The 18,573-nt window shown below is 49.8% G+C and overlaps 1 protein-coding gene across 1 annotated transcript in view; it reads left to right on the top strand.

The window, feature by feature from the left end:
• Positions 1-18,573, top strand: part of LOC119443978 (uncharacterized) — a 238,883-nt gene that overhangs the window by 113,685 nt on the left and 106,625 nt on the right. Inside the window, exon 9 of the mRNA XM_049662323.1 lies at positions 1,759-1,829. Within this exon, the coding sequence (XP_049518280.1) occupies positions 1,759-1,829 (71 nt within the window). The remainder of the gene's footprint in view (positions 1-1,758; positions 1,830-18,573) is intronic.

Raw genomic sequence — 18,573 nt, 5'->3', positions numbered from 1 at the left:
ACAGGCAGACCCTGTCGTGTGCGGCATGGAGCAACTGCATGGACGTGACATTGTGAAAAGAAGTAGCAACAAATTTATGTTGTTCTCCGAATAAATACAACTGTGTGCCTGTAAAAAAAAAGTGCAAACATACCACGAGGCCAATATTTTAACCAAGGTGTATTAGAGCCAGCTTTAATATGCTGTCATCACCAGTGGTAATTTGTTCCATGCGACCACCATGAAATGCTGTGGCACCATCTGGTGAGCAAAACGCAAAACTTTCGCAACTCCTGTGGCATCTCGGGCCTAACAGCGTCGAACTGATCTAAATAACAACAAGACAATGCCAATACTTTGTCCTCAGCTTGAGATGATAGGAAGTGATGGTTAATTTCACTAATTATTTGTGGCTGTCACGGCAGAGAGCAAGTTGGAAGAGCGAATTCAAATCGAAGTGGGCAGACTGGTTGCTGCTATGTTGTTGTGCAATCAAGCTATTGCCACCGGAAGTCGTCATGCGAATACTAGCGACGTGGCAAGCGACAGTGATAGATCGCTCTTCGCAACAGTGAAACCTGTCGCTTGTCGCTGTCACTTGTCGCCGTCACTCCAAAAGCGCATGCATGGCATTGCGCTTTTACAGATGCCTCAGAGTGTGCTCATTTCTCATGTATTCAATGTGGATTACAAGGTAGCCTTTTTCCTGGTTGTGAAAAGCACTTGTATGAATCTCATGCTGGCCTCCCTTTGAGAAAAAACCCAGCAATAGGTAATACATAACTGGTGAAAGGGCATGGTGCCTTGTGACCACATTTTTGGTGTTCTCTTGTACATTTACCTAATCCTCAGCTCGGAAAAGAAAAAGGACACTCTTTCATGCAGTAACATTGTGATGAAGTCACGTGACAGTACGACCACATCAGTGGTGCTCACGCCTCTCATGAAAAAGCAAGAATCATGGGAACCAAGGGGCTCTGTATCTAGTAACAACTATGTGGAGCCAACAGACAATAAGGCTATGGGAAGCATAGGGAAAAGAACTGTTGGTAACTGAAAGTGGGGATTTGAATATGAATGAAGGTTAAATTTATGATCTTGATATTTCTAATACAAGAAAAAGTAAATAAAATAGAATACGAGAATACAAAGACAACTTGTCGCCGGTTGGTGCTAAACCCCACAACCTGATCGCAACCTCCGCGATGCTTTGCCAGTCGAGCTACGGCAACCAGCTATTCCTCCATCCACTTTCGTGGGCATTTATGTAGGAAACATAGCCTTGGGAGTGTTTAGCCAGCACCACTCACAGTTGTGGTGGCAAGTGCACAGCCTTTCAGCTGCAGGCATCGCATAATTTGCGATATTGGGAGCATGTCCAATACTCTTCTGCACTGTGTGAAAACATCAAAGCTGCCACAGTTCAGACGTTCACTGCACAATGGGCAAGAATAATCGTGGGAACTGAGGGACTCACACTGGCTATTAAAATATGAAGCTATGTAATTGCATATTTAATTCTATGGTATCGATTAAAAAAACAGTACATTTTTACTTTGCTTTCCTTGATACCAATAACTGTTGGCTTCGTATGGTTGTTTGTATTGAAAAAAAAAGGTGCATTGGTTCATTTTGCAGCGCAGTTGAGGGTACCACATGCAGATAACATATGTGGCTACAGTAAGCAGAACTATGGGATTCCCAGTGCATGGTGCTTCTATCTTATGTGTGGCCAGGTTGTGTGCTTACATTGGTCTTGCATGCACGCTTTCCCGACAGGTCTCTGGTGCAATGCCTCTGCTGCTTCAGCCAGTGCCCCGTGTTTTTTGAGAACATCATTGTTGCCTATGGTGAGCATTTGAGACCTGCCTAATAGGTTTCTTATAATGCATGTTCTTGTCTGTAACCATGGCAAGCTTTTGTGGCTCCTCATACCAACATTCTTTTAATTAGCCTCTTCCTAAGATGAATAACAACTGCCGAAGATCTGTGCTCTGTCAGCTGCTGAACACTCTAATGCCTTGAATGGTGGCTTTGTTGATGACGGCTTTGATAAATTTATTTGTATTGCAACTTGTTGCTCTCTTTGTTGTGTCACCTCTAAGATAAGCATTTTAATTTTCTGGGCGTGTGTCGAGTGTCAACCGGTGATTTTCAAAATAATAATAATTACTTCAGAAATCTTGATAAGCACCATTACCATATACAGTGGAACCTCGTTAAACCGTACCCGCTTAAGCCGTAGTTTCTTATTAAATGTAGTTGAGACGAATCCCCGACTCGGCTACCCTTTAATTTAATGCGTTTGGTACCCGCTTTAGCCATAGCGGTACATCGGGTACCTGTCGGTTAATGCGTAGTATTCACTCGTCGAATACCCATCATACTCCGTTGCAGTCTCGCGCTCCTTCGGCCAACCGATTCTGCACGCAGCGCGCTAAGCGCGAGCTACGCGTTGCATGCGTACGCACGGATCTCCGTGGCCATTGCGATGCCTAGCCTCCGAGCCGCGCCGCGCTGCGCACAATCTCGGAGTAGTAATCTTGGAGGCCTCAGCGGAGCGACCTAGCGAGATCCCGTCGTCTGCGAGTGCTCTCGCGAGATCTCGCGTGACGCCGTTGCCGGCGAGAGCAGTCGGAGCAGCCGTGGACGTGCGCACATGTGCGCAGTTGTTTTGTTCGCCAGCCGTACCGCACGTGTGCTGAACTTCGCGACGACTTGAGGACGCGACGTGATCGTGACAGGACTGCCCGAACTTCGCGACAGTGATCTGCGGATGCGGTGTGATTGGGACAGGACCGCACAATGTCGAACAGGCAAGTGAAGCATCGCGTGATGAGCATCAAAGAAAAGCTGGATATAATCAACGACATTCAACGTGGAGCAAAGAAGTCCGTGTTGGCACGGAAGAAAGGCCTGCCACTGAGTACTGTTTGTGGCATTTGGGCAGCGCGAGAGAAGGTGCTTAATGGTGCACCGTCCAACCTCAAGCGTTGCCGTTTAAGGGGCTCGAGTTACCCAGTCGTCGAGGAGGCTTTGGTGCGTTGGCTAAAAAATGCAAGGGCAAAAAATTTGCCTGTGACCGGACCCCTTCTTACCGAAAAGGCGCTGTGCTTCGCCACACAGATGGGTCACGACAGTTTTGTTTGCAGCAGTGGCTGGCTCGCTAGGATCAAGACGCGGTACAACTTAACAACAAAGGTTGTTTCCGGCGAAGGTGCAGCGGCAGACAAAAGCGGCGCGGAGGACTGGGCCAGCGGCAATCTGCAACATATATTGCGAGACTATTCCCCAGAAGATATATTTAACATGGACGAATCGGCACTTTTTTTTAAGATGTTGCCGAACCGAACGCTAGCTTTTAAAGGGGAAACCTGCACAGGTGGAAAACAAGCGAAGGAGAGACTATCGGTCGCATTTGCAGCCAACATGGCAGGGACTGAAAAGCTGCCGCTCCTCATTATCGGCAAGGCCGCGAAGCCGAGATGCTTTAAGGGTGGCCGACTTCCGTCAGGTGTGTTCTATCGTAACAACACTAAAGCCTGGATGACCTCGAAGCTGTTTGAAGAGTACGTGCACCTAGTGGACCGTCGCTTTACCGCCCTCGGAAGAAAAATTGTTATGGTCATAGATAATGCACCGGCTCACGTGGAACTTAAGAACCTTTCTGCCGTGAAGCTGGAGTTCCTGGCAGCAAACACAACCGCACTTTCACAGCCCTTGGACCAAGGAATAATTCGGTCTGTTAAACATTTGTACCGAAAAAACATGCTGCGCAGGATGCTTCTTGCAATGGAAAGTAGGAAAACTTACAGCATCGACATGCTGGGCGCGATACATTTGCTGGCGTATTCGTGGCAGCAAGTAACAGCCGCAACTATAAAGAACTGTTTCGCGCGTGCACAGTTCGTTGTGTCCGCCCAAGAAATCAATCCAAGCGAAGTGGATGCCGATGAAGAAGCGGCTGACGACAGCGACTGCGAGGCGCTGCTTGCAGAAGTTTTGGATCGACAAGGTGGCGGCGACAGAGGCGACAGGCGTTTTGCGACGTCGATAATGACGTCGAAACTAGTGAAGATTTGTCCGACAGTGACATTGTAAACTCGCTTAGTAGCAAATTATGCAGCGCAAGCGATGGTGAGGACGACGACAACGCCGAGCTGGAAGATGTGCCGTGTCCGTCCGTTGGCGAAGCAGTGCGAGCTCTAGATGTGATGCGGCTGTTCGCTGAAAAGAGAGGGTTAATGGACACATTGGCCTTCCACTTGGACGGCTTCAAGACTGCAGTTGTCACTGCGAGTCCGCCGAAGCGGGAAACGAAAGTGACTGATTTTTTGCACCCTGTTTCCGCAAAATAAAGAAGTTTTTTGGTTTTCTTGCGAAACGCGTTTCATTCCACAGGCAGGTAAGTGCATATTTATTACTTTCGGGTAAGCCGTAGTGCCGCTTAGCACGTACTTTCTTCGCGTCCCCGTCAGGTACGGTTTAACGAGATTCCACTGTAATTTCACATATTGCTCAGCTATTTGAGCTGAGACTTACGACACGAGTGGGTGCTGTACATCCTAAAGGTGATTGTCATTTTAACTGAAATGCAGTAAGTGCAAATCTGCAAAGTGGCACCTGAGCTATGCATTATTTGTTGCTTGTAATGCGTGATGTGGCTTAGAGAAAACAGACATAGGTACTAGGGCAAACACACGGAGCACGACTCCCAGGTGAAAATTTCCAACTGGGAATGCAACTGGTTCCAGTTAAACTGGTTTATTGAACAATTCCCAGTTGGAGCCCAGTTGCAACTGGTCCCAGTTGGAGCCCATTGCAACTGGTCCCAGTTGGAGCCCATTGCAACTGGTCCCAGTTGGAGCCCATTGCAACTGGTCCCAGTTGGAGCCCATTGCAACTGGTCCCAGTTGGAGCCCATTGCAACTGGTCCCAGTTGGAGCCCATTGCAACTGGTCCCAGTTGGTACTCATTGCAACTGGCCCATGCAGAAGCCTATCAAAAGTGTATTCTGCTCATGGATTTCATACAACTAAGGCAGTTCAGCTATTATTGCTTAATTCCCTAGCAAAAATTCTAATACAAACCCTAATAGCCTATTCGGTTATCGACACTAACGCAGTCTAGTAGGTCTATTAGTGTATTAGTGTAATAGGTCTATTGGAGTGAAAGAAAATGTTGCAATGTACCAGATACATAACGAAAAACAGGTAAAATTGCTAAAAGCATTTATTAGTGCAGCATGTATTTTTACAGATTCCTCCTTTGAGATATTTGTCAGGTCAGCAGTCTTGATTGAGAGCTTTTCTTTGACTTCAACCAAAGGACGTCCTTTTGAGGAAGTGGTTAAAAAAACCTGGGCACAAAAATACACACATATAGAAGCAGTTAAAAACAGGGGTGCTAGTTCTACCACTAAACGTTTAAGCTGGCAATATTTGCTTCCACATTAGAGTAATGTGGCTCCTCAATTACCAAACTAATTTTAGGACAGTGTGATAATGCTAGCTCAAAATGTTTATCATAATAAAAAATGACGCCACGTGACACGATAGGACAATTATAAAGAACACAAAATCAACATAAGATGTGTGTTCCATCGAAACAGTAGGCAGATATAAAGAACTCTAGACACAAATCTTGCACAGCGTTGTCGGAAACAGGCATGTCGATCATTGCTGCAACGCATACAGCAATCAGCCCGACGGCACTGTACAGACTTACGTCCACTGTCAGGATAAAAAAAAAAAAGAAGAAAACACCTCATACTGTACTATAGAAGCATAAACAAGAAGTATAATTACCTCGAAATGGTAAATCGGTGCCGGGGAGAACACTGCACATCGATGCACGCTGATAGATCCACAAAGTCGCGAAGTACAGGGGTACAACAGTTGCCTTGGGTTGTTTTGAAGTATTAACAGCATCCATAGATAAAACTATACAAATATACTACTGCACGAATGAGATTGCGCAGGCGCTAACACCACGGGTTCCTTAAAAACACATCGTTCATTCACTAACACGCACGCACGCCTCGCGTGACGCCTCGCCTTGTCATGGCAGCTGCCATGGCACACGTGCTGTGCGCAACTACGGCTGACTACGGTCGCAGTTTTATATCCTCCCCACCCGCCGTGTTCCCTTCTCTGCGATACTGCTCTTTGATGTCAATAAATATTACGGCCTTTTATATGCGATATCAAGTTAGCAATTTTAAAAGTTTAACATTTACTTTATGCGCACTTCAACAGAAAATACGACACTGACGAAACTTCAGTGGCAAACAAATATGGTTGTTCGTAAGCTGACCGGGCACTGCGATCTGATGGCTGGTTGTTTGCATTTTTCTTTTTTTTCGTGGTGGAGTATTTGCTGTGCTGTAAACACTAGCTGTTTCCTCGATTCATCGCGACGAGGCTCAGTGAAGCAAAATTGGCAAGACCATGTAGGCGCACGTCGCTTTTGTGTACGTCGCTGAGAGATGGTGTGCTGAAACTAATGCAAACATGCGAATGCAATCTCCTGCACAATTGTACAGCAGAATTTTTAATTATTCAGTGATTAATTAGAAACACCCCTCCATGCAAGCAAGCGGTCCGCTAGTCTAATTTTTTGTCGATTAACTTTCACCAGCAAACAAGAGCTGCGGAATCTAGCAGTACATGTTGTATCAGACCAGCAACAATCTGCATAAGGCCAATAGGACCTATTAGTCTAATAGAGAAACTACTAGACATGCAACACTGCTTGTAAAAGACTAATAAGTCTAATACACACGGCCTCTTGGTCTTATAGGTAAATCAGTACGACTAATAGAAATTTCTATTGGTCTAATACAAAACTTATACAACTAATACAAAACTGATGTATTAGACTAATTATTACAAACTACTATTAGAATGTTTGCTAGGATTGCTAAAACTGCCAAACTTAATTACTCAGTATAAGTAGGACTAGCTGCTGCATGTTACTGCATGTTACTTGCTTTCATTTAAACTTCTGGTCACCATTTCATTTGGACTCAAACTGGAACCAGTTGCTACCAGAACAACTGGCCAATGTTTAAGTTGGTTCCAGTTGCTACTGATACAACTGGTCAAAGTTCCAGTTGGAATCCAACTGGAACTAGTTGATTCCAGTACAACTGGTGAAAGTTCCAGTTGCCTCTCTACTGGAACCAGTTGATTCCAGTACAACTGGTCAAAGTTCCAGTTGGATCCCAACTGGGTCCAGTCACTCCCAGTATAACTGGAAATTGTTCCAGTTGGATCCCAACTGGAACCAGTTGCTACCCAGTTGGTGTGTAACTGGGACCAGTTGGTTTCCAGCTGGAACCAGTTCATCCCAGCTGATCCCAGTTGGATCCCAGTTGGAAATTTTCACCTGGGCTAGCAAGTATTCATTTCTTCTATGTGGTTTTTTAGTTATATACATCAGAAAGAAGTACAAACAGGACTCTCTTCTACTTGTCTGCACGATAATTGTGAACAGAGGCCAAGTTTGGGAAGTGAAGGTGGCAGAGAGATAGACTAGAGGATGTTCTATAGGTGGAATTTTTAAAATAATATATTTGTTAATTTGGTACCTTGCAATATTTTGCAAATAATGCAGCTTAACAGATTCAGCTTAATTGGGAACACACTAATCGCAAGGGAATTTTTGTTAACTTTGCTGTCACTGCTTTTTGCAACAATTGGCAGGCATACCAATAATTTTCAAACGTTGGCTTGTATCCAGTTAACCTAGCTCTAATCTATCTGGCAGCTTTTCAATGAGTTTGCCCCTGAAACAAAAGAGCAAGCTGTCTGATTCGAATTTCCAAAGTGTCTTTCTGAGTGTAAATATGGAATTTTGTATAAATGCTGGACATTTTGTTCGTTCTGATAGAATATGCGACTTGCTTGTAAATTGCAAATTATGAGTTACATTTTTCAGTAATTAGTACTATGCTGAGACATATTTGTCAGGGTAACTAGTGCAATGCTCAGTTACTTGCTTGCTTGAGGCTCAGTAATTTGATTACTTTCTCGCGCACCTGCCACATCTAATTTTTGAGGTGTTCTCAACTCCACTTAATACACATCAGGAAATTCTACAAAAGCTAGAGAGATTTCTCTCACTGCTCACATTTGCGACCAAAAACTCCAGTCAGGCTCACTTATAAAGATTCCACCTAAAGTGAACTTTCAGTTATAACAAACAGTGTATCTACACCCTAAAAGTTTCGCATGGAGCCTAAGGGAGAGCTGTGCACATTTACTGACCCAATTGCCTACTCAGTTAATTTACAACAAACGGAATGATCTGCGGTGTGGTCGCGTCTCGATGAAGGCAGACGGCTTCACGGCACATGTCACACGGCGCAGCCTATCAACCGCAGCATGCCATTTCCATCTTTACTTTTTTCTTTGTTTTTGATGGATTTGCTGGCACCATAGTTGCGTCACGCATGTATTGTTTGCGAGAATCACTTTACAGAGAGTGGTATACAGAGGAAGTGGTACTATGGCAAGCTTGGAGGCCAAGTCATGCCAAAAGACTTGTAAAGTTTAATGGCTCATCCTTTCACCTTCAATGTTTGCCAAGAGTCCGCAGAGAGTCGTTCTTTTATCATTGCTTCAAACTGTTTGAGTGCAAGCGCTGGTACCAGTGACGTTGCAGACTTTAATACCTGACGTTAGGGTGCCAGTAATGTTGCTATCATGAATGTACATGCATAGAAGGGACCGTGGACATATTATTCATCATCCCATTGGGGCTTGTTAGGGAAGGTAATAAGAGAACAAGATATATTGTCTTGTCCAATGATGTATGATGTCTGCAAAACGTTAAACGTGCTCTGTCTGATATGTACATTTTGCGATGAAAAAAAAATAAAAAGTCGTTCCTTTTGTTGTTTTGCAATCGGATTGAAAAAGTGCCTCCCTTTGACTTAAGAGTGGCGAGCGCCAGAACAGCCTTGAAACGTCGCACACTCCCTGCGCCCCATCCCTGTCGCCATGAACTCCGCGCAATAGATGGCGCATGAGTGCCATGCCCTGCTATGTTACTTTATTGAGACGCAGGGGACAGTGCTGTTTCGCCTCCTGAAAAATTATTGCGCCGTGGACTGAGTGTTGGCCTCGAAGACCACCACTGGAAAGACTGGCGCTGCTATCACTATGACGTAGGAAGCGACATCACATGACTCACGTTCGCACCTTTGCTGCAGCCGGCGCTGCTCGCTGGCTAGGCGATTGAAGTCTTGGTTGTAGGGTTGTGGAATATGTGTCTCATTCCCAAGGCAGCAATTTAGTTGCCCACTCTGACAGCATGGTTTACTGCCTGGTGCTGCAGTGCCAGACATATTCGACCGAGCCCGATGCGAGTTTTCGCACATACCTCGAAACGAAGCGGCAGTGACATGCTAGGCTAATAAGGTCACTGAATATGAAATAATATAGTTGTGAGGGGGTTTATTTATACAGCAGTTAGGGCTACGCAACAGCCTTGTCTCAAGAGCGTCGGTCGCTGTCTCGCGCTCTCCGGGCTGCTGGACTTCGTCCTCCTCTCTCAATGGCTGCGGACTCTCTTCCCCACTACATTGGCCCCGGCGGCGAAGAGGAGCCATCCTGGCGACTCAAGGTGAGGCAAGCACCAGAGGGTCGTAGTAGGGCTTTAAGCGGCTCACGTGGACTGTTTCACGACCGCGGCAGCGTCTGTCGGTGGGAGGTGTCACAGGCTCGACGACGTAGTTCACCGGCGATGTGCGTTCAACGATCCGGTAGGGACCGTGATATTTCGCTGCAAACTTGCGGGAGAGACCAGGGGTGGGGCATGGAATTGAAAGCCACACGAACGAGCCAACAGGGAAGGTAGGGGTAGGTTCAGCCGAGTCAAGGCGCTCTTTTTGAAGACCTTGTGTCACTGATGTAAATGAGCATGCGAGTTGGCGGCACTCTTCGGCACATTGAGCAAGTTCTGAGGCTGGGCGGTATTCGGATGCGTCCGGGCGGTATGGAAGTATAGTATCCAGTGTGGAAGATGGCTCACGTCCGTATAGTAAAAAGAAAGGTGAAAATCCAGTGGTGGCTTGCGTGGCTGTGTTGTAGGCATATGTCACAAATGGAAGCACCAAGTCCCAATTAGAATGGTCGGAGGCTATGTACATGGAGAGCATATCACCGAGTGTTCGGTTAAAGCGTTCCGTCAAGCCATTAGTCTGCGGATGATAACTTGTAGTGGTGCGATGAATGATATTGCACTCACTAAGAAGCTCTTGGACGACTTGAGAAAGAAACACACGCCCTCGGTCGCTAAGCAGCTCGCGTGGCGCACCGTGGCGAAGAACGAAGCTGCGCAACATGAATAAGGCAACATCACGAGCTGAAGCTGTTGGAAGAGCGGCGGTTTCGGCATATCGAGTGAGATGGTCGACGGCCACAATAATCCACCGATTGCCCGCAGGGGTGGAAGGAAGGGGTCCGTACAGGTCGATGCCGATCCTATCAAACGGGCGAGCGGGACACGGCAAAGGTTGTAATGGGCCAGGCGTGTGACAAGTTGTTTTCCGGCGTTGACACTCAATGCAGGAACGAATGTACTTGCGGACGTATGTGTACATTCCACGCCAGTAGAATCGCTGGCGCAGTCTATCATACGTTTTCAAAACGCCAGCATGCGCGTTTTGTGGGTCTGCGTGAAAGTGCGTGCACAGGTCGGAGCGCAAATGGCGAGGTATAACAAGAAGCCACTTTCGACCATCGGGCTGGTAGTTGCGGCGGTACAACATGGCGTCCCGGAGCGCATAATGAGGTACTTGGCGACGAAGGGCACGAGAGAGCTGTGGGGCTGGTGTCGTCGAAGGCATAGAGAGAACGTCGATCAGTGAGGCGATCCAGGGATCCTTGCGCTGTTCTGAAGGCATGTCAGTGATATCGATGTTAGCACAGGAAGTCGCGGAAAGGGAAAGAGGCACGACGTCACAAGGCAGGGGCGAGCGGGAAAGTGCGTCAGCGTCGGCGTGCTTGCGTCCTGAGCGGTAAATGACGCGAATATCGAATTCTTGTAGACGAAGCGCCCAGCGTCCAAGTCGACCTGACGGATCCTTCAGTGAAGCCAGCCAACAGAGCGAATGATGATCGGTGACGACATCAAACGAATGGCCATACAAGTATGGGCGGAATTTCTGCAACGCCCAAACAATTGCCAAACATTCCTTCTCGGTAACCGAGTACTTGGACTCTGCCTTGGTAAGGGCACGACTCGCATAGGCAACAACGTACTCAGAGAAGCCCGGCTTACGTTGGGCGAGGACAGCGCCAAGGCCGATCCCACTAGCATCCGTGTGTACCTCGGTCGGAGCGGTAGGGTCGAAGTGACGTAGGATGGGCGGTGAAGTCAAGAGACGACGTAGTGTTGCGAAAGCCTCATCACACGCCGGCGACCAACCAGACAGACAGCTATCGCCGCTGAGCAGCTTCGTCAGTGGTGCTATTATAGAAGCGAAGTTCTGCACAAAGCGGCGAAAGTAGGAGCATAGACCAAGGAAGCTGCGAAGCGCTTTCACGGTGGTAGGCTTCGGGAATTCAGCAACAGCACGAAGTTTCTGCGGATCGGGAAGGACGCCGTCCTTAGAGACTACGTGGCCAAGGATGGTGAGTTTGCGAGCGCCGAATCGGCATTTCTTGATGTTAAGCTGAAGGCCTGCGCGCGTCAAACAGCTCAGTACCTCGTGAAGCCGACGGAGATGACTGTCGAAATCAGGGGAGAAAACGACGACGTCATCCAGGTAGCACAGGCACGTCTTCCATTTCAACCCACGCAAGACACTGTCCATCATCCTTTCGAATGTGGCTGGGGCATTACATAGGCCGAAGGGCATAACATTGAATTCGTACAGCCCATCGGGAGTTACGAAGGCAGTTTTCGGGCGATCGGATGGTGCCTTAGGGACCTGCCAGTAACCGGACCGTAAGTCTAGTGATGAAAAGAATTCGGTTCCCTGCAAGCAGTCCAGGGCATCATCGATGCGTGGCAGGGGATACACATCTTTTCGAGTAACTTTGTTCAATCGGCGGTAGTCGACGCAGAAGCGGATTGAGCCGTCTTTTTTCTTGACAAGAACAACAGGCGACGACCAGGGGCTGCAGGACGGCTGAATGATGCCACGCTTAAGCATGTCGTCAACTTGTTCGGCGATCACATGACGCTCAGCAGGGGATACGCGGTAAGGGCGCTGGCGCAGAGGCGCTTGTGAGCCGGTGTCAATCGGATGGAGAACAGTATGCGTGCGGCCTAATGACGTCTTCTGGCAATCAAACGAGCCTCGAAACTGGTGGAGGAGTGCAAGAAGTTTCTCGCGGTGTACCTCTGCAAGTTCATCGTCGATGGCGGAGCCGAACATACTTAAAGGTGCTCGATCAGGCGTACTAGCAGCAGGTGTCAGGGCACTAAGCTGCAAGTTGTCCATGTCGTCAAGGCAGAAGATGGACGATACGTCGAACGCCTGAATTGTGCCGATACACTCTCCACGGAGTAAGGTTGAGGGAACCGGCAACGGATTCATAACAAATAAGGATGTGGCGCCGTAGGTCATGTCGAGAACGGCAAAAGGCAACGTGAGATTCCTGCGGTGTTGAATGGTCTCGGAGGGTGTAAAGAGAACTGTAGACTCACGAACAGCGGCACAGGACACGGGGACAAGGACTGCACTACTGGGTGGTATGGCCGTATCCTCGGCGACAAACAACTTTTTCATTGTAGGTGCAGACGACGCGGAACACAACGGTGAGAACACCACCTCGGCACGAGCACAGTCAATAACAGCATGATGGCGAGAAAGAAAATCCCAACCGAGGATGACATCATGCGAACAGGCTGGTAGCACAAGAAACTCAATGGGATAAACAACATCTTGAATTATGACGCGGGCTGTGCAGGCGGCTAACGGCTGAATATGGTGTGCGCTGGCGGTACGGAGGGATAATCCCCTTGACGTCGTCGTAACCTTCCGAAGCAAGTGGCAAAGTTTTACATCAATCACTGAAACGGCAGCACCAGTGTCCACAAGCGCAAGGGTACGAAAGCCATCCACAATAACGTCAATGAGGTTCGCTGGAGAAATTCGAGGACTTGAACTTTTCGACGACGACGCAGTTCGTGCCTCGGGAACTGCGACGTTTAGTTTTCCGCGTCAGAAGGGCAGGGTCGACGGCGCATAGGTGACAGAGAGCGACGTCGGGGGGATGGAGATCGGCGGGTAGCTGAGGGCATGCGCTCGGGCGAAGAGGATTGTTGTAGCTGCGCTGTGCCGTCAAAGCGCCCAGGATCGTAAGCAGACGGTCGCATGACGTCTATTGGAACAGGAGGGCGACGGCGACAGAAGCGTGCCACATGTCCTGCATAGCCGCAAGAATAACAGATAGGGCGATTGTCCGCAGTGCGCCATGGATTTGTGGGGACTGGTCGGCTGAACGGAACTGGTGGGGGCCGAACGGGTGCCGACGCGGAAGAATAGGTCGGTTGACGAGGCGGCCCGGCAGCGACGACTTGCGCATACGACAAGGGCGCAGGCTCCGGAGGTGGCGGACGAGCGAAAGGCAAAGCGTCAGTGACTTCTCCTTGTATAACTTGGCGTATGACTGGGGCCAGATGTTGAGCCTGGGCGGGCTCGGGCGTGCTCGATAAAATGGAAAGCTGTCGGGCGACCTCCTCACGTACAAACTGCTTGATCTGAAGCAACAGTGCATTCTGGTCGCCCAAAGTCAACGCCGCGATCGAGTCGTTCTGTTCCAGAGGGCGGCGAGTTTGGGCGCGTTGCTTGCGCAATTCGTCGAAACTCTGGCACAAGCTGACGACATCGGCGACGGTTTGTGGGTCTTTTGCCAATAGCATTTGAAATGCGTCATCAGCTATTCCTTTGAGGATTTGCTTGATCTTGTCCGACTCGTGCATCGACGGGTTTAAACGCTTACACAAGTCGACGACGTCTTCAATATAGCTGGTGAAGTTCTCACCGGGTTGTTGAGCACGTTCACGAAGTCGCTGTTCTGCGCGGAGTTTGCGTACCGCGGGGCGGCCGAAGATTTCCGAAAACTTTGTTTTGAACGAGGCCCAGTTATTAATCTCCGCTTCGTGGTTCCGGAACCAGAGACTGGCGACGCCGGTCAAGTAAAAGATTACATTGGTCAGCCTAGTCGCATCGTCCCATTTGTTGACTGCGCTTACCCTCTGATAAGTTGTCAGCCAGTCCTCGACGTCTTGATCATCAGTCCCGCTGAATATCGGTGGGTGACGCTGAGGCAGCACGCCGGGACAGACGGTGGCTTGAGTCTGAGAGGAGCCTTGCGTGGTGGTTTCTTCCGCCATCGCTGACGCTGGAGGTAAGGTACGGCTTCGTAGTTCCAGGTTGGGAGACTGGGATCGATACCCGGCACCTTTCCACCAAACTGTGAGGGGGTTTATTTATACAGCAGTTAGGGCTACGCAACAGCCTTGTCTCAAGAGCGTCGGTCGCTGTCTCGCGCTCTCCGGGCTGCTGGACTTCGTCCTCCTCTCTCAATGGCTGCGGACTCTCTTCCCCACTACATTGTGATCATAACAGTCGAGCAAGAGATGCACGCAGGACTTGTAGCGGGCTCGCTTGATATGACATCTGTCAAAATACCCTGTGCAGAAGAAGGAATAAACTTTATTATAACGTGAAAGGATTAGTGTGGTTGGGGCCCTTAGTACAGGGCCCCAATGGCTGCCACCACCACTCTTGCTCGTCGTATCAGGGCCAGGCAGACCTGAGGCTCGGAGTGATGGAGGATCGCCTCCCACTGGGCATATGTTGGTTGGGGGGATTTTAGAATGGGGATATCAGTTGGTAGTTTTTGGCACTCTATCGAGACGTGGAAAGTCGTCGGTGGTGCACCGCAGCCTGGGCAGGTGGTGGGGTATAAGGTTGGGGAGAACTTGTTGAGAAAAAGGTTAGGATACGAGTTGGTTTGAAGCCGTCTCAGGGAGACAGCTTCATTCCGGGAGAAGGATTTGGACGCGTAGCCCTGGTTTGGATGCTGCACGAGGATACGATATCACCCTGATCATCCACCACCACCGACACTTGTTTTTCTTTGTTCTCGGTCGAAAGAGTGTACTGGGCAGCGTCGGTGTAATAGGCGGTGCCTTCCGGTAGGGTATTGAGGAATTTCTGAAGGTATTTAACACGTGCAATGCGGCGACCATTATGATACTCTGGATGCATATTGCGTGGTATCGGTGCTATGGTGAGTAAGGTTCCGATGTTTGAGGGAACGGGGACTTGCTCTCGCGTACAGGGTGAATGCTGTGGGTAGCCCAGCCTTGAAAGCAAATGCCTGCCTGTGGAGGTCAGGCTTAATCTCTCAAGTTGTGCCATTCTGTGGGCTTCGATGTGTTCCTCGATGGTGTTGTGTACCCCTAGAGCAAGTAGGTATCCGTGGAAGCATGGAGAGGAATTCCTAGTGCTTGTTTAACGGCTCTCCTAATGATGGTGTTTATGCGGTTAGTCTGGGTTAAGGTCAGGTTGTGATATGGAAGGTGGTAGGTTAGACGGCTGATAATGCATGCCTTGACCAACCGTAGCATGTCAGCTTCCTTAAGTCCCGAGCGGCGGTTACTGACGCGCCTCATCATACCTATGATTTGCTCGCACTGTCATCCAAGGAGATCTACCGTGAAGTGAGCTTTGGCATACGATTGGAGATGATAACCAAGGACTCGGACCCTTTGTGCAGTCTGAATTGGTCTACCTTGGATTGTGACTTCAATCACTGGGCTTGGCGTTTCGGAGATGTTTCTGGATCACATTAATAATAATTCTGACTTATGTGGTGCACATTCGAGGTTTCCATTCGCGAGGTACGCCTGCACTATATCCACCGCCCTCTGTAGGTGGTCCTGAATTTCTCCGTCCGAGCCGGTGCTCGTCCAAAGAGTCAGTTCGTTCGCATATATCACGTGGCATAGCCCCTCGACTTCCTCCAGGAACTGAGGTAGCCTCGCCATAGCTTTGTTGAATAACGTTGGCGAGAGCACCGACCCCTGAGGCGTGCCCACTCCGGTAATTTCAATGTCTGATGATCGGTATGGGCCCATTCCCACTGTGGCCACGTGGTCCTTGAGAAAGGCTCGTACGTAATTATACATGCGGGAGCCACAGTGGGAGTGGGCCAGGTTCTCAAGGATGAGATCATGGTGTAGCGCCTCAGCACGCGTCGCCCGTCAAGGAAGAAGAAGTTGGCATTCGACCGTGCGGCAGGTGCAGAGCGAGAATAAAGAAATCAGTTCGAAAACTCAACGCTGTCAGGGCTGGATCTTTCTCGTGTTAGCTCTGACAGTTAATGGTGACCCGATAAAGAACACACAACCCCAACCATCCCGCATGGATCCCGCCGGCTCTTCCACCCAGCCTACTGGTCCTGACGCCCAAGAAGACGCCAGACCTAGCAGTGCTGCGGTGGCTGCGATCCAACACATCAACCTGCCACCAATTTATCCAAGCAGCCCCTGCACATGGTTACTGCAGGTCGTGGCGCACTTCCGTCTACGGCAAATCACCAGCCAACAGACCAGGTACTGGCATCTGGTGTCCTCCTTTCCTCCGGACGTAGCCGAAGACTTCGAAGATATTTTAGCTTCGCCGCACCCGAGCCATCCCTACGACACGTTGAAGAAAGCTATCATTTCCCGCAAGTCCGAGTCTGAACACAGCAGACTCCAACAGCTCATCATGGCCACAGAGCTCGGTGACCGTCGCCCATCCCAGCTCCTGCGACGCATGCGCCAGCTCATTGGCGGGACCTCCGTCCCTCAAGAGGAGAAGCTGTTGCGCGAGTTGTTCTTCCAGTGCTTACCGCAGAGCATGGTCCCGGTCCTTGTCGCTACAGGAGATGTCCCAGTAGACACGCTTGCTGAAATGGTTGATCGAGTGGCAGACTACTCGCGGGCACATAGCCTCAACGCCGTGACCACGTCGCCACCGGCCACCGCTGCAGACCCCGCGCTCGCGAGCATCGAGAACCGTTTGGACGCCCTAGTCAGACGTCTCGATGACTTCGTACCTGCGCATTGCCGATCGGCATCCAGGTTCCAGTTCCACAGTCGCTCCTCGATGTCTCCAGGCTCTCCGGGACTTCAGACAACCGACAAGCCACGAGACGGCTCGTCCTCGACCATGTGCTGGTACCATTGCCAATTTGGGGCCTCTGCTCGCAAGTGCACTCGCCCGTGCTCCTGGTCGGGAAATGCGACGACCGGCTACTGATGGCCGCAAGTGGTACTGGTCGAAAGTCATGCTGCCTTTTCTATGTTTCCGATAAGATCACTGGCGCTTGCTTCCTCGTCGACACAGGAGCCCAGGTTAGCATCATACCGGCCTCCTGTGCAGATCGCCATCGCAACGAACAGACCTGCCCACTCCAAGCGATCAACAACTCCGCCATTCCCACATAAGGCCAACGCTCTCTTACACTTGACCTTGGAATACGCCATACGTTCTGCTGGATTTTCATCATTAACTGTCGGAGCTAACACGAGAAAGATCCAGCCCTGACAGCGTTGAGTTTTTGAACTGATTTTTTTATTCTCGCTCTGCACCTGCCGCGCGGTCAAATGCCAACTTCTTCCTTGACGGGTGCCACATGCTGAGGCGCTACAGGGCTCCCCCCCCGTAGAGCATGAGCCATAGGAGTCGCCCAGTGGAAGTGCTTGGGTGTTGGCATCCAGACTGGAGATGGAAGCTCCACGGACACGAGAGCGGCAATGTAGGCAGGTTTTAGTCGATCGGCAGCCACGACGTCTTCACGGCCGTTGATGTCCAGCGTGAACGTCTTAGGTGTACGATGGTGTGATGTTTTTTGTCACCGATCTCGGAGGCGTGCGGGTGGTAAAAGAGATGGAGAAGGAAGATGGATGGCGACACAGCAAACAGAGTTTTAATCACACGCAAACTCACAACCAAAAACCTCAAACTAAAAATCAATCATAGTATAGCATATCGAACAAATACAGGAACAACCTAAAGCTCAATACAATAAACAAGTTCTAATTTGCACCTACGCATGTATGTAGCGTCTAATCGTTCAAAGTCAGGCAACCCTGTCTTATCGCCGAGACGCGCGCCTGAAACGCTACAGAGTCACCTTGCTGCACCCGTCGTTGCACATCTGTTCGGACTTGTCGGCTCCTTTCCCAAGCAGTTGTCGGTCTTGTGGATGATGTAGTCGTCGTCGCGTCGTCTCTTTTCTCGGTGGTGAGCTTGCCGGTACTTCGTCGGTGATGAGCTCGTCAGTAAGTCTTCATTGAGCGCGATCGGCGTTGCTCAGGCCCACCTGGATAGGCCTAGCGTTGGGATGCGTCGTAACTTCTTCATGTGTGCCGACGTGGCGTCCCGCGGAGAATCGAACGTGCCGGTCTGCCGCAGAAGGGGGATCCTCTCTGGGGTGCCCGGTCCTGCCGTGAGAGGCTGCAGCCAGTCCAGGAGGCTCGCTCAAACTTGCCGAGGTCGACGGCCACACCTTGGACGGCCAACGTCACGGGCTCAGCCAGACCCCCAAGTCTCCCGTTGCCAGAGCGTAGCTGGCG

This window comes from Dermacentor silvarum, chromosome 1 (assembly GCF_013339745.2).
Source record: "Dermacentor silvarum isolate Dsil-2018 chromosome 1, BIME_Dsil_1.4, whole genome shotgun sequence".
Taxonomy (NCBI): Eukaryota; Metazoa; Arthropoda; class Arachnida; order Ixodida; family Ixodidae; genus Dermacentor; species Dermacentor silvarum.
Note: the sequence above shows the minus strand (reverse complement) of the source record. Positions and strands in the feature narration are given on the sequence as shown.